The sequence below is a fragment of the Salmo salar genome, chromosome 10 (assembly GCF_965601325.2).
Source record: "Salmo salar chromosome 10, fSalSal1, whole genome shotgun sequence".
In the NCBI taxonomy this organism is placed as follows: domain Eukaryota; kingdom Metazoa; phylum Chordata; class Actinopteri; order Salmoniformes; family Salmonidae; genus Salmo; species Salmo salar.
Genome location: NC_138300.1, coordinates 108,943,731 through 108,958,795, shown reverse-complemented (window position 1 = coordinate 108,958,795; position 15,065 = coordinate 108,943,731). Strand labels below are relative to the sequence as shown.

At 43.4% G+C, this 15,065-nt stretch overlaps 1 protein-coding gene across 2 annotated transcripts in view; it reads left to right on the top strand.

Annotated features, from left to right (window-relative positions):
• The window catches only part of LOC106561462 (F-actin-monooxygenase mical2b), a 40,641-nt gene extending 25,872 nt beyond the window's left edge, over nt 1-14,769 (top strand). Inside the window, exons 16-23 of one of the 2 annotated variants that reach the window (XM_082957365.1) lie at nt 1,486-1,592; nt 1,698-2,472; nt 2,737-2,807; nt 4,155-4,250; nt 5,599-5,695; nt 13,300-13,405; nt 13,500-13,573; nt 13,787-14,769. In XM_082957365.1, the coding sequence (XP_082813491.1) occupies nt 1,486-1,592; nt 1,698-2,472; nt 2,737-2,807; nt 4,155-4,250; nt 5,599-5,695; nt 13,300-13,405; nt 13,500-13,573; nt 13,787-13,971 (1,511 nt within the window). In that variant the 3' untranslated portion in view covers nt 13,972-14,769. Of the gene's footprint in view, nt 1-1,485; nt 1,593-1,694; nt 2,473-2,736; nt 2,808-4,154; nt 4,251-5,598; nt 5,696-13,299; nt 13,406-13,499; nt 13,574-13,786 lie in introns of both variants that reach the window. The other variant, XM_082957364.1, reaches the window with a different exon arrangement.
• The last annotated feature ends 296 nt before the right edge of the window (nt 14,770-15,065 follow it).

Sequence of the window (15,065 nt, the reverse complement as noted above, 5' to 3'; positions counted from 1 at the left end):
ATGTTTTGGTAGCCTTCCCTAGATCTGTGCCTCGACACAATCCTGTCTCTGAGCTCTACGGACAATTCCTTGAACTTCATGGCTTAGTTTTTGCTCTGACATGCACTGTCAACTGTGGGACCTTATATAGACAGGTGTGTGTGCCTTTCCAAATCATGTCCAATCAATCAAATTGTAAAAACATCTCAAGGATGATCAATGGAAACACGATGCACCTGATCTCAATTTCGATTATCATAAGTGTCTGAATACTTGTTAACTTTTTATAAATGTTCTAAATTGTCTAAACCTGTTTTTGCTTTGTCATTATGGGGTATTGTGTGTAGATTGATAAAGAAACAACAATTTCATCTATTTCAGAATAAGGCTGTAACGTAACAAAATATGGAAAAAGTGAAAGGGTCTGGAATACTTCCCGAATGCACTGTATCTCTCACATGCAGCTAACGAAATACATGGAAAAGTCTGCTCTACCCAAAATTACAACCAACTAAATGCAGCATTACCGCAAAAAATGGAAGGGGGAGAAGGAACTTGTCTGACGGCCCTGCATTAAAGATCAAAATTGGTTAAAGAAATTGTCATAAATGAAAAAATATACCAGTTTCATTTCAGGACCAAAGAAATGACCGTTATGTCATTGCAAAATAGTTGGGATAAAATGTTCAATGTACCAATTCCATGCCACATGGTTTATGAACTGATTCCCAAAACATCTGATTCAGAACTTTTTTCAATTTCAAATGATTATACAAAATTCTTGCAACCAAAATAATTTTGTGTGTGCATACATGCATACATACATATGGATACAACCATCCCAAAATGTGCAATCTTGAGAAACTATGAGAATAAAAAGGTTCAGAACTTTTGTGAAACATAACAGCACAGTTGAAAAATATATGGCAAATAAACACCAAAACTGGATGTGGTTCAAAGATGGTGGACCTGACGGGTTGGACAAGATGTACCAATGTAACATATACTATGTCTGTAAAATGTATATAGGTTCAGAACTTTTGTGAAACAGCACAGTTAAAGATATATGGCAAATAGAAAATGGGATGGTCTTCAGAAGTAGATGGGAGGGGTTGAGGGTAGCTGAAGGATGGGACTAAAAACAAACAAAAGATAACCAGTGTAAGATATACTGTGTCTGTATTAAAAAGTATGTATAAGCTGGAAGTTGAAGCCTAAATGTTGTTGTCCATTAGTTTACTCCAATTAGGGGAAACTAATAAAGGAAAATATATACAAATTAAAAAAGATGTGTATGTATGTGTGTATATATATTTAACACACACACACACACACACACACACACACACACACACACACACACACACACACACAATTTGGTGGAACGGGCAATGACGCAGACATTTACATTGATGGAAGCCACAATCTGTCTGCAATATTAAAGTCTGACCTACAGTAGCTGCATGAGCTCTGATCAAGCATGTCTGTTGTACTCTACACCTTCAGCTCTCCCTCTCATCCTGGTGAGGCACTTCTCACGTGAAAAAGCTGCAGAAAAAGAGGAGCCCAACATTGAAGAGGCCAACTCTGATTTTGAGGAGATTGAACCACCGGTAAAGCACAATATTCAAACAGATACTTAACCATTTCCTGTGGTATATAAACATTTAACATATTGCAACTGAGAAATAAAACAGGACTTTGTATTTGTTCAGCAGGTCTCCCATGATGGTCCTAAACCACCTGCAGATTCTCAGAATCAGAGTTCATCGATGGGTAAAGAAGAGTGCCCTGTCACAAAAGTTCCCCAGCTGGAGGAAGCAGTCGGCCGTAAGAAAAGGCTGACCCTGTCCCTGTCTGAGAGAGAGAAACTCCTGGACTGGAACCTGGCTACTCCAGAGGAGGCCCGAGGCCCTGGAGGAGGAGATCCTTCAACACATCCCAAACCTGGGGACCAGATCCCCCCGAAGGACCTATTGCCTCAGGTAGAGGCAGAATCAGTCCCAGCTCAGCCCCAGCCAGCACCGTCCGCATTCCAGGTGTGGGCCAATGCTTTCAGGAGGTCTTTTGGAGTATCAAGGACAACAACAGACTCCAACACGGTTGTCACCAGGAGGAAAAACAACAGTCCCACCAAGCCTAGGCCTCTGTCTGATGGAGCCTTCAGCTTTAGCTCCCTGTTTGGGGATACCGCCCAAAGCCAGGAGGCCCAACCAGTGGAAGTGGGGCAGAAGAGCCAGCCATCCCCACACCCACTCAAGGCCTCCATGGGTGACAGACCCACAGACCTGCCCACGCTACTGGAACAGGTCTCCCTAGGCAGCAACAAGTCTGTAGGATCCTTCACCACAGACGACATGGCTTCACTGCCGCCCAGGAAGCTCAACCTTTTCTCCTCCCTGAGGCTGAAGAAGAGGGGGGGACCGGAGAGCATGGGAGAGGGGGGTCAGGAGAAGGACATCAGGACCATCCTGTCTAACATCAGGAACCAAGGTCAGGGGTCAGGACTCAAGGGAGGATGTGATGAGAGTTATGTTATATGCTTCTACTCCCTTGTCATCGTTGAATTTCACATGGAGCTAATAAATGCTACAATGCTATTAATACAGTACATGCTATAAATGAGAAGATTACAATAGTAGCCTATACTTAGTGTTTAATGTAAATAACATAGTTGAAGTGCATGTACAACTGCTTTCTACAGTTTAAGACCGCTGCTTCAGTCTAATGTCCTCATGTTCCCTCATCTATGCACAGCCTCCAGCAAACAGCAGAAAGATGAGTCCGACTCTTCAAGTGACGATGAGCACGTCCCAGCCAATCAGAAGGTAAGGGCCCTGTTCCAAAACTCTTACATGCATCAGTCCTTCCTACCTTACTCTGAAATAATCACTGACAATGGATGCGTCTAATCCTGAATGCTTATTGATTAAAACCGCATTCCAGCCGGTGTCTATTCCACAAGTTACCACCGGCTAAATTTATGACGTTAAAATGCCTATTTACGCTGTTCCGTCTAACTGCGTAATCCACTGTCTCATCAGCTCAGCCAGGCAATTTATAAACTTGATCTGCACTATTAAAAGCATTGAGACATCATCTTACATTTCTTTTTGATTAACATTTAGTTTTCAACAGCGGAGATTTGTATAAACCTTGCCGTCTGTCTCTCCGATATTTGCAACAGCGTTTCTCAGCCAGTCAAAATCATGAATCAGCTGGCATCATTTTTATGGATATATATATATATATATATAAATATAGTCCAGTTTGAAGTGATTGTGTTAGCTGTTGTTGGCTAGTTCCTCTGAACAACAATGTACTGACGAAAGAGCACATTTTCTATGCCAGGCGAAATCGCGCCTCATTACCACATTGTTATGGATGTATCCAAATAAATGTCACTAGAAAACACCTTATGCAAATGCAGCTACTTTGCTGTTATTATGTCTGCATTCTTTGATGTGACTAAGTTAGCCGTAGTTGGCTAGCTAACAAGCAAGGGATAAGAATGTTGCCAGCCAGTTTGGCAATGGAACATTTAGAACGAACGATTGGGTCGTGTCCATAGATACAGAACAAAAAGACTGAACGACTGGGTCGCGTCTCTAGCAACAGAACCGATAGAACGAACTAAACATAATAAATAAAAATAAATGACAGGTGAAAGCTTACTTACACCAATCCATGTCAAGTCAGATCAGTGATTTAAAAGCAGCTCTCCTCAAGGCGGAGGATACAGAAGAGACGGGTCAGGACCCGAGAACAGATAATCCATACTCCATTAGAGAGGCTTTACTGGGAAGGCTGAAGAAGCACATCATGACCTGCTCATATCACTTTACATACGGGGAGGAAATCCCACTCTGGTGTTGTAATAGGTCTTGGCCATGGCTTCACAGCACACCACACACATACCACCCTCTTATTTTGAGCACCGGTTTGCAGCTCTGTTAGGAACTGCCTTGTTTACTTAACAGAATTACTACCACTGCCACTTTCGAACCATCTCTGCTACTTCCGCCAGGATCAAGTGCAGGTCAAGCGCATGACTGATAGGATACTGTATCAGATTGATATGCCCAGACCCCTAATAGTTAGGACTACGATCAGAGGGGTTTAACTCTGCTCTGAGGTAACAGTTCTGTGACACTATCTTGTCGGTCTGTGTTTAGTTCCATGGGAGCTCAGAGAGACAGAGGAGGAGACGGGAGAAGACTGTGATTCAACAGGCCAAGAGAGAGCAGCTGAAGAGGCTCCACAGAGCCCAGGTACTGTAGAACACATAGACAACAGAACAGCACTACCACACAGAGGCCTTCCGTTTTCATTCGCCATTCATTTACATGTTTTATATTTAAGTAATAAGGCCTGTGGGGGTGTGGTATATGGCCAATATACCACGGCTAAGGACTGTTCTTATGCACGACGCAACGCGCAATGCCTGGATACATCTCTTAGCCGAGGTACAGTATATTGGCCATATACCACAAACCCCCGAGGTGCCTTATTGCTATTATAAAGTGGTTACCAACAGTGTGGTGCCAGGACAACAACCTCTTCCTCAATGTGAGCAAGACAAAGGAGCTGATCGTGGACTACAGGAAAAGGCGGGCCGAACAAACCCCATTAACATTGACGGGGCTGTAGTGGAGCGGGTCGAAGAGTTTCAAGTTCCTTGGTGTCCACATCACCAACGAACTATCATGGTCCAAACACACCACGACAGTCATGAAGAGGGCACGACAAAACCTTTTCCCCCTCAGGAGACTGAAAAGATTTGGCATGGGTCCCCAGATCCTCAAGTTCTACAGCTGCACCATCGAGAGCATCCTGACCGGTTGCTGCTCGGCATCGGACCGTAAGGCACTACAGAGGGTAGTGCATACGGCCGAGTACGTCACTGGGGCCAAGCTTCCTGCCATCCAGGACCTATATAATAGGCGGTGTCAGAGGAAGGCCCATAAAATTGTCAGACCACAGTCACCCAAGTCAGACTGTTCTCTCTACTACTGCACGTCAAGCGGTACCGGAGCGCGAAGTCTAGGACCAAAAGGCTGCTTAACAGCTTCTACCCCCAAGCCATAAGACTGCTGAACAATTAATCAAATGGCCACCGGACTATTTACATTGACCCCCCCCTCCATTTGTTTTGTACACTGCTGCTACTTTCTGTTTATTATCTATGCATAATCACTTCACCTCTACCTACATGTACAAATTACCTCAACTAACCTGTACCCCTGCACACTGACTCGGTACCGGTACCCCCTGTATATAGCCTTGTTATTGTTATTTTGTGTTACTTGTTATTTCTTTTTTTACTTGAGTTTATTTGGTAAATATTTTCTTAACTCTTCTTGAACTGCACTGTTGGTTAAGGGCTTGTAAGTAAGCATTTCACGGTAAGGTCTACACTGCCCCACAGCTGTAAGCCAATCAGCATTCAGGGCTCAAACCACCCAGTTTATAAGGTTTCTCTCAAACATTTGACTCACTAATGATCTCTTCCACAAATGTATTTGATTTGTTGGGGTGATGAATGGGATATAAATATTGTGTGTTGAGCCATTGTGAGGCTGCCTTGGTTGAGTCTGACCTGGTGTTTGTTGTGTGAAGATCATCCAGAGGCAGCTGGAGGAAGTGGGGGAGAAGCAGAGAGACCTGGAGGAGAGAGGGGTGACCATTGAGAAGGTCCTTCGGGGCGAAGCCCCAGGTGAGCCACACTGTCCCAACAGAATGCACGTTTGTCATCTCATGCTGTGTGGATTGATTCCAACAGCTGCACCGCATATGAGTGATGTAAATACACAAGTGTATCCATTCGGTTGACGTAGCTCTATGACTTGGGGCCAGAGCATTTTATGAAATTATGACAAAGGAATGGAGGGGTTAAAATCAGAATGTTCAGTAAGTGAGTCTTGTCATGTACATCAGAGTGGCCTTATCTCTGAAGGTAACACACAGTGACATGGCACATGAAGACTGAGCTATGCACAGAGAGTGGAGAAAGGCACTGTTTGTAATGGAACTGTCTTAGTTTGACGTCAGCCAAGTACATATAGTTGAGACATGAAAACACTGGATTCAGAATGACCTATGCTCAGGAATAGTTTTCCTGTTTCTGTGAGGTTTGCAAGTGGCAATGCTTTTCTAATAATTATTTCAATTTCCTTATCTAGAGTAGGCCAAGTCTACAGTCAGAACTACTCTGATGCCTTTGCTAGGAAAATGCATAATAAAAACAACCAAATTATAGTCATTTGCATTCAACAAAAATAACAATTTTAAGTTGAAATTGTTTAGAAATCACTGCGGTGGCAATTGGCCTTGTGAAGAAAGGAAGGAGGGGGAAAAGCTTTCCCATGTTTCATTAGCCTTGCACATGGTGATATACAAGTTAGTCATCAAAGACAGCTACTTTATAATGAAAAATGGTCATTCCTGCTAGTCTTTTAAAACTGAATCTTTTCATACTGGTAATCATATTCCTCAAAGGTGAATTGTGTTTTGCCAGAATTGTAAATTAGAAATGTGTTTGTTGCTTCTGCACTCTCCAGATAAAGAATGATTGAGAGTTTAACCATAATTAGCTGTTACATATATTACAATTAAATTAAATTACAGCGCATAAAAAACACACAAACTTAGCCCTGAGTAATGCAGTTGTTTCATCCAAGTTTGTGTCCTTCTATTGTTAAATGGAAAGCACATCTCCTGTGTAAAGAACTTTTTGAATTCATGTTTTGTTCTATAGTCAGGCGCAATGTTAAAAGCCTCCTCAGAGACTGAGTGTCTGTGGTCTAAGTACCATTGAGTACAGTAAATGGCCTTGCAAATTCTGATTCAAAAACTACAGGGAGAGTGTCTCTTGTGATGCAGGCCTGAAGGACAGCAGCAGCAGTGGCAACCATTGTGCCTGTTTACATGGCTTTGTTTGGTTAATTGAATTAAGGCAGAGGCCGAAGGTCTCATGGCTCAATAGGCTCTTTGTTCATTGATATTATTCACAGACTCCGACTGGATAGCAAGAGGGTAGGAGTAGGTGTCAGACAATGACCTGTGTGTATGTGATTGGCAAGATTCTAAGTATGAAAAAGTTTAGGATTTTTTTTTGTCAGTCTCCCTTTATTTGTCTTTATTCAATTTATGGATGTTTGCAAGGGTATTTGAAGGCCAGGGTCACAGTGCTGTACAGTATATGGCAATGGGAGAGAAAAGGTTTCCTCAACTGTTTTCTCTCAACTGTCTGACAATGAAGACCGAGCATAATGGTTCATTTACATTTTTTTTAAAACTTTATTTAAACAGGTAGGCCAGTTGAGAACAAGTTCTCATTTTCAACTGCGACCTGTCCAAGACAATGCAAAGCAGTGTGACACAACAACACAGTTACACATGGAATAAACAAATTTACAGTCAATAACACAATAGGAAAACATCTATATACAGTGTGTGTAAATTAGATAATTTAGCAATTAAACACTGGAGTGATAGATGTGCAGATGATGATGTGAAATTAGAGATATTGGGATGCAAAGGAGCAAAAAAAATAATAACAATATGGGGATGAGGTAGTTGGATGGGTAATTTACAGATGGGCTATGTACAGGTGCAGTGATCTGTGAGCTGCTCTAACAGCTGATGCTTAAAGTTAGTGAGGGAGATATGTCTCCAGCTTTAGTGATTTTTGCAATTTGTTCCAGTCATTGGCAGCAGAGAACTGGAAGGAAAGGTGGCCAAAGGAAGTGTTGGCTTTGGGGATGACCAGTGAAATATACCTGCTGGAGCGCGTGCTACGGGTGGGTGCTGCTATGGTGACCAGTGAGCTGAGATAAGGCGGGGCTTTACCTAGCAAAAACTTATAGATGACCTGGAGCCAGTGGGTTTGGCGACGAATATGACGCGAAGGCCAGCCATCGAGAGCATACAGGTCGCAGTGGTGGGTAGTATATGGGGCTTTGGTGACAAAACGGATGGCATTGTGATAGACTGCATCCAATTTGCTGAGTAGAGTGTTGGAGGCTATTTTATAAATGACATCGCTGAGGTCAAGGATCGGTAGGATAGTCAGTTTTACGAGGATATGTTTGGCAGCATGAGTGAAGGATGCTTTGTTACGAAATAGGAAGCCGATTTCTAGATTTAATTTTGGATTGGAGATGCTTAATTTGAGTCTGAGAGGGGGAGTGTACAGTAACCAGAAACCTAGGTATTTGTAATTGTCCACATATTCTAAGTCAGAACCGTCCAGAGTAGTGATGCTGAACGGGCGGGCAGGTGCGGGCAGCGATCGGTTGAAGAGCATACATTTAGTTTTACTTGCATTTAAGAGCAGTTGGAGACCACAGAAGGAGTGTTGTATGGCATTGAAGCTTGTCTGGAGGTTAGTTAACACAGTGTCCAAAGAAGGGCCAGAGGTATACAGAATGGTGTCGTCTGCGTAGAGGTGGATCATAGAATCACCAGCAGCAAGAGTGACATCATTGATGTATACAGAGAAAAGAGTTGGCCCGAGAATTGAACTCTGTGGCACCCCCATAGAGACTGCCAGAGGTCTGGACAACAGGCCCTCCGATTTGACCCACTGAACTGTCTGAAAAGTAGTTAGTGAACCAGGCGAGGCAGTCATTGAGAAACCAAGACTGTTGAGTCTGCTGATAAGAATGCGGTAATTGACAGAGTCGAAAGCCTTCGCAAGGTGGATGAATACGGCTGCACAGTATTGTCTTTTATCGATGGCAGTGATATCGTTTAGGACCTTGAGCGTGGCTGAGGTGCACCCATGACCAGCTCGGAAACCAGATTGCATAGCGGAGAAGGTACGGTGGGATTCGATATGGTCGGTGATCTGTTTGTTAACTTGGCTTTCAAAGACTTTAGAAAGGCAGGGCAGGATGGATTTAGGTCTATACCAGTTTTGGTCTCGGGTGTCTCCCCCTTTGAAGAGGGGGATGACCGCGGCTAGTAATAGGGGTTGCAACAATTGCGGCGGATCATTTTAGAAAGAGGGTCCAGATTGTCTAGCCCAGCTGATTTGTAGGGGTCCAGATTTTTCAACTCTTTCAGAACATCAGCTATCTGGATTTGGGTGAAGGAGAAATGGGGGAGGTTTGGGCAAGTTGCTGTGGGGGGTGCAGGGCTGTTGACCGGGGTAGGGGTAGCCAGGTGGAAAGCATGGCCAGCCATTGAAAAATGCTTATTGAAATTCTCAATTATCGTGGATTTATTGGTGGTGACAGTGTTTCCTAGCCTCAGTGCAGTGGGCAGCTGGGAGGAGGTGTTCTTATTCTCCATGGACTTTACAGTGCCCCAGAACGTTTTGGAGTTCGTGCTACAGGATGCACATTTCTGTTTGAAAAAGCTAGCGTTTGCTTTCCTAACTGCCTGTGTATATTGGTTCCTAACTTCCCTGAAAAGTTGCACATCACGGGGGCTATTCGATGCTAATGCAGAACGCTACAGGATGTTTTTGTGCTGGTCAAGGGCGGTCAGGTCTGGAGTGAACCAAGGGGTATATCTATTCCTGGTTCAAAATGTTTTGAATGGGGCATGCTTATTTAAGATGGTGAGGAAAGCACTTAATGAATAACCAGGCATCCTCTACTGATGGAATGAGGTCAATATCCTTCCAGGATACTCGGGCCAGGTCGATTAGAAAGGCCTGCTCACTGAAGTGTTTTAGGGAGCGTTTGACAGTGATGAGGGGTGGTCGTTTGACCGCAGACCCATTACGGACGCAGGCGATGAGGCAGTGATTGCTGAGATCCTGATTGAAGACAGCAGAGGTGTATTTAGAGGGCAGGTTAGTCAGGATGATATCTATGAGGGTGCCCGTGTTTACAGATTTGGGGTTGTACCTGGTAGGTTCATTGATAATTTGTGTGAGATTGAGGGCATCAAGCTTAGATATAGCAACGAATCAGAAGCATTAGGAGCTGTCCTTCCATCAAACACACTCTACGAATGGGTCTGTTTCATATAATGTAGCTGTAGTCAGTGTAAAGCTCAGTGTTAGTATATGTGACATAAAATGCAAAGCTAGCTCCAGATCCAGAGTCGCCCATTAACGAAGGCAATTAGACTGCCCTCTTTTTACCATAGTTTAAATAACTCACTAGCAGGGAGAATGTACTTATTCAGTCTAAATAAATGCCTTTAGACTGTTGTCCGCACATTACACTGTCATGTTATTACATTTTCCAAAGTTAACTTTTTGAATCTCTATTATAAAGTGTTTTATGAAGTCTATAGTCAGTATTTACGTTAGAGACTCTGTTGCAACAGGCCAGGGGTTACAGGACCCCTGGCCTGTCATTTTAGACCCAAGCCACCCCCTGTACCTGGACTTCGAACTACTCCCTTCTGGGCGCAGGTATATGGCCATCTACTTTTACTTTACTGACTTTATTGTCTACATGGGGACATTTTGTTGCAGTGTCATGTACACATTTAAAGTGGCGTTTAAATACAATGCAAAACAAATTGACAATACAACTTTTTTTCCTGCCGAGGGGTGCCCTATACCTGCGCCCAGAGGGGAGTAGTTCGAAGTCCGGTACAGGGGGTGGCTTGGGTCTAAAATGATTTTGTGAGCCTTGCAGAGATTAAAGATCTTAAAGCTCTCATCCAGGCCTGTCTGTTTGACTCCAAGTACCTTGCTTGCTGTGGTGATAATCCTTCTCAGCATATTTCTCTGGCTGACAGTGGCATTGCCAAACCAACAAACAATACAGAAAGTTAAAATACTCTCAATGAAAGATTTGTAAAACAGAATAAGTATAGTACAGTCAACATTAAAAGTTCCCAGCTTTTTGAGAAAGTACAGTCTGACTGTTTTTGTAGGTCAGATCTGTACATTTACTCCACTGAAGCTTATTGTCCAAGAGGACACCCAGATATTTGTATTCCTTTACAATGTCTATTTTCTGACCTCTGATAGATGTTGCAGAGTTAGGTGTTGTACTCTTTCTGAAGTCTATGCACATCTCTTTGGTCTTGTTGGTATTGAGGACCAAGTGTGATTTGTCACACCACTCTAAAAAGTCATTTAGGACTGGGCCATGGTGTTCCTCGTCATCATGCAACAGGCTGATCAAGGCTATGTCATCAGCAAACTTAATGAGGTGTCTTTCAGGATGGGAACTAGTACAACTATTAGTGTACAAGATGTACAGGAGTGGGGACAAAACACATCCCTGAGGAGAGCCTGTGTATGTGGTGCACATGTCTGACACGTGGGGACCTACATTGACCCGCTGTGACCTCTGGCTCAGGAAGTCCAACAACCACAAGACAAGTTCCCCATCTAAGGAGAAGTCCCGAATGAGTCTGCAAGAATGTAAGGCTGGATTGGGTTGAAGGCAGAAGAAAAGTCAACAAACAAAACCCTGACATGGGATGTGGCACCCTCTAGATGTCTATAGACCATGTTGAGGAGAGTACACCCTCTAGATGTCTGTAGACCATGTTGAGGGGAGTACACCCTCTAGATGTCTATAGACCATGTTGAGGAGAGTACACCCTCTAGATGTCTGTAGACCATGTTGAGGAGAGTACACCCTCTAGATGTCTGTAGACCATGTTGAGGAGAGTACACCCTCTAGATGTCTGTAGACCATGTTGAGGAGAGTACACCCTCTAGATGTCTGTAGACCATGTCGAGGAGAGTACACCCTCTAGATGTCTATAGACCATGTTGAGGAGAGTACACCCTCTAGATGTCTGTAGACCATGTTGAGGAGAGTACACCCTCTAGATGTCTGTAGACCATGTTGAGGAGAGTACACCCTCTAGATGTCTGTAGACCATGTTGAGGAGAGTACACCCTCTAGATGTCTGTAGACCATGTTGAGGAGAGCACACCCTCTAGATGTCTGTAGACCATGTTGAGGAGAGCACACCCTCTATAGACCATGTTGAGGAGAGTACACCCTCTATAGACCATGTTGAGGAGAGTACACCCTCTGTAGACCATGTTGAGGAGAGTACACCCTCTGTAGACCATGTTGAGGAGAGTACACCCTCTGTAGACCATGTTGAGGAGAGTACACCCTCTATAGACCATGTTGAGGAGAGTACACCCTCTGTAGACCATGTTGAGGAGAGTACACCCTCTATAGACCATGTTGAGGAGAGTACACCCTCGATAGACCATGTTGAGGAGAGTACACCCTCTATAGACCATGTTGAGGAGAGTACACCCTCTATAGACCATGTTGAGGAGAGTACACCCTCTATAGACCCTGTTGAGGAGAGTACACCCTCGATAGACCATGTTGAGGAGAGTAAGAATGGCATAATCAACTCCTCTGCTGGGCTGATATGCAAACTGCAATGGGTGAGGAGCTTCTGGGTGGTGCTGAGAACATGACTTTTCACAATTTTCTCAAGGCATTTTATTACTAAGGATGTCAAGGCCACAGGGCGGTAGTCATTCAGCAGAGAGGGATTAGATGCTTTAGGAATGGGTCTAATTATTGAGTTTTTCCACAATACTGGCACTTGTTGCTGGTCGAGCGAGGATTGTAAAATGTCTGTAAACACCAGCCAATTGTTCAGCACAGTGCTTTAACACGTCCACTTATTTTGTCTGGGCCTGGGCTTTTGTGTGCATTACATCCCCTGAACAACTTCATATCATCAGCATTTGTAATGATGCTTCCATTTGTTTTACCTCCGACACAAAATTGTCTGATTCAAATCTTGAGAAGAAAACATTCAGTTCATTAGCCATGTTCTGGCCCTCATGTCTCCCAAGGTCAGCATTGTTTTTCCCCCTGCCTATGTGGGGGGGGGGGGGGGGGGGCACTAGCCATGGATTTAATCCCTTGCCAGGCCACCCTTGAGTTACCTGAGGAGAGGCTCCTCTCCACCCTTTGCTTGCATACCTCCTTGTCCACCAGTATCTGTCTTTTGATCTCACGTTGTACATCTCTTAAAGCCTGTCTATCAACCTCAGCATAAACTGCCTTCTTCCTAATAAAGTAGTGATTTTAGATTTTTTGATACCCAAGGCTTATTGTTAGAGAAGATTTTACAGGTTTTAGTAGGCACAACTGACTCCACAGAAGTTTATATAGTTTGAAACAACATCTGTGAGTTCATCAATATCAGAGTTGCTGTCCTCAAATACCTCCCACATAGTACAGTCAAAACACCCCTGGAGACAAGTGATACTGTTGTCATTCCAGATCTACTGAAAAACCTTGTGACAGGGAGCTTATTAGTCGACCTTGGACGAAATGAGGAATGAAGAAACGGGATGATCAAACTTCTATATTATCTGGGGTAGCTGATCTTGCTCTCTCCCTCTATCAGACAAAGGTGATGGTCTCTCTGATGAGCACGAGCTCCTCCAAATGTGGTTCAAGCTGGTCCTGGAGAAGAACAAACTGGCACGCTATGAGGAAGAGCTAGTCATATTGTAAGTAGGAAAAGATGAGAGGCACACTGCATTCTCAGACACAGACCATCTTATGGAGTGAAGTGTGTTTGAAATTGGTTGTTTTGTCTGTTAGTGCTCAGGAACTCGAGCTGGAGGACAGACAGAGTCAACTACAGACAGATCTACGACGCAGGATGTCAGTAGACGGTACGGGTCACACACTGTAATTCTAGTATGCGTTTGCGGTCCAGTTATAATACATTCGTGACCCATTATCTGTGGAACTTGTCCTTCATCTGTGGAACTTTTTGAGAATGTGTTCTAAATGACCATGTCCTACTTTGTCCATCTGTCTGTCTCCACCCCTCCTTTTCCTCCTCTACCATTTTACTATCTCTCCTCTCCAATGGCCCTTTGCAGACTCCAGGAAGAGCTCCAGTGAGCTGGCGGAGGAGCAGCAGATGCTGACCGAGATCATGAAGGTGGTGGAGAGGAGAGACACTCTGGTCAGCCTGCTGGAGGAGCAGCGGCTGCAGGAGAGGGCTGAGGACAGAGACCTGGAGAGCCTGGTGCTGTCTAGGGGCTACCAGTTCCATTGGACCTGAGGAGTTGCAGCCCTCTGGGGCAGGGAAAAGGATAACAGTACCATACAGCTCTATGGGTAGAGGCGACAAGTGACTACACTACTGGATTTGGCCTCAAGTGGCATGATGACCTTTTGAATATGTATATAGGTTGTACTTGTCAATTCCTACTTGAGGATCACATCTCTTATAGACCTGAGGGTTGTACATCCAGTGTCTGTATGTCTAGTCTCTCTTGACAGCCTTCTGAGATTACTGTATGCCTAACCAAGAAGACCTCATATGCTGCCGTATGAATGGAATAAATGAAATATTATTTAGTTTTTTTTACTTTGTCAGTTGCACTGGAAAGCACTTAAAAACACTACAGAAACCCAAAGATTCATCCTATCAAGTATGTTTTCCCTCTCAAAGCAAAATGTATTTTGTATGTGTAGGTCTCTATTGTAGGTCTCTACTTTTCATGTGCTGTTGTGTTGAGAAGCACTGGAAAAACTACTGTATGTTGTATAACTTAATCTGCACTATACCAAGTAACTTAATCAACCAATACACCAAGGTGAGACTGTGTCAGTGGTCATGGTTGTCAATGTTGATCATTTTCCACAGGACTTTTTACTATTATTCCTGCATGTTGTCTGTCCTATTACTCAGTACTGACCACAACCAACAGGATTTTATTCACATTTTTGAGTCCTCCTTGCCCAACTTTTTTCATGTAAATTATGACTGGATCTGTTGGTTCAATTTATTTAGTTTGATATGAGTTTAGGGGTGTCTCCATAGCACAATAAATTTAGTTATTAAATCCTAAACTGACAGACTGATCTGTTGCTGTTTATTTTTATTCTGTAAAATTAGATTTATTTCATAAAGATATTTAATAGAGAATTGAAGTGTATTTGGTCATGATTTATGGATATGACATAATATTGAGAGAGATCAAGTCTAATGTCTATCCATCCTTAGTGATAATTAAAAAAAAATGTGTTTGTCAATGCATGCAGACGCCAACTATGTGCTACAAAGTATTCAGCCATTATGTTTTATTTTTTATTTAACTAGACAAGTCCGTAAAGAACAAATTCTTATTTCAAATTACGCCTACACCGGCC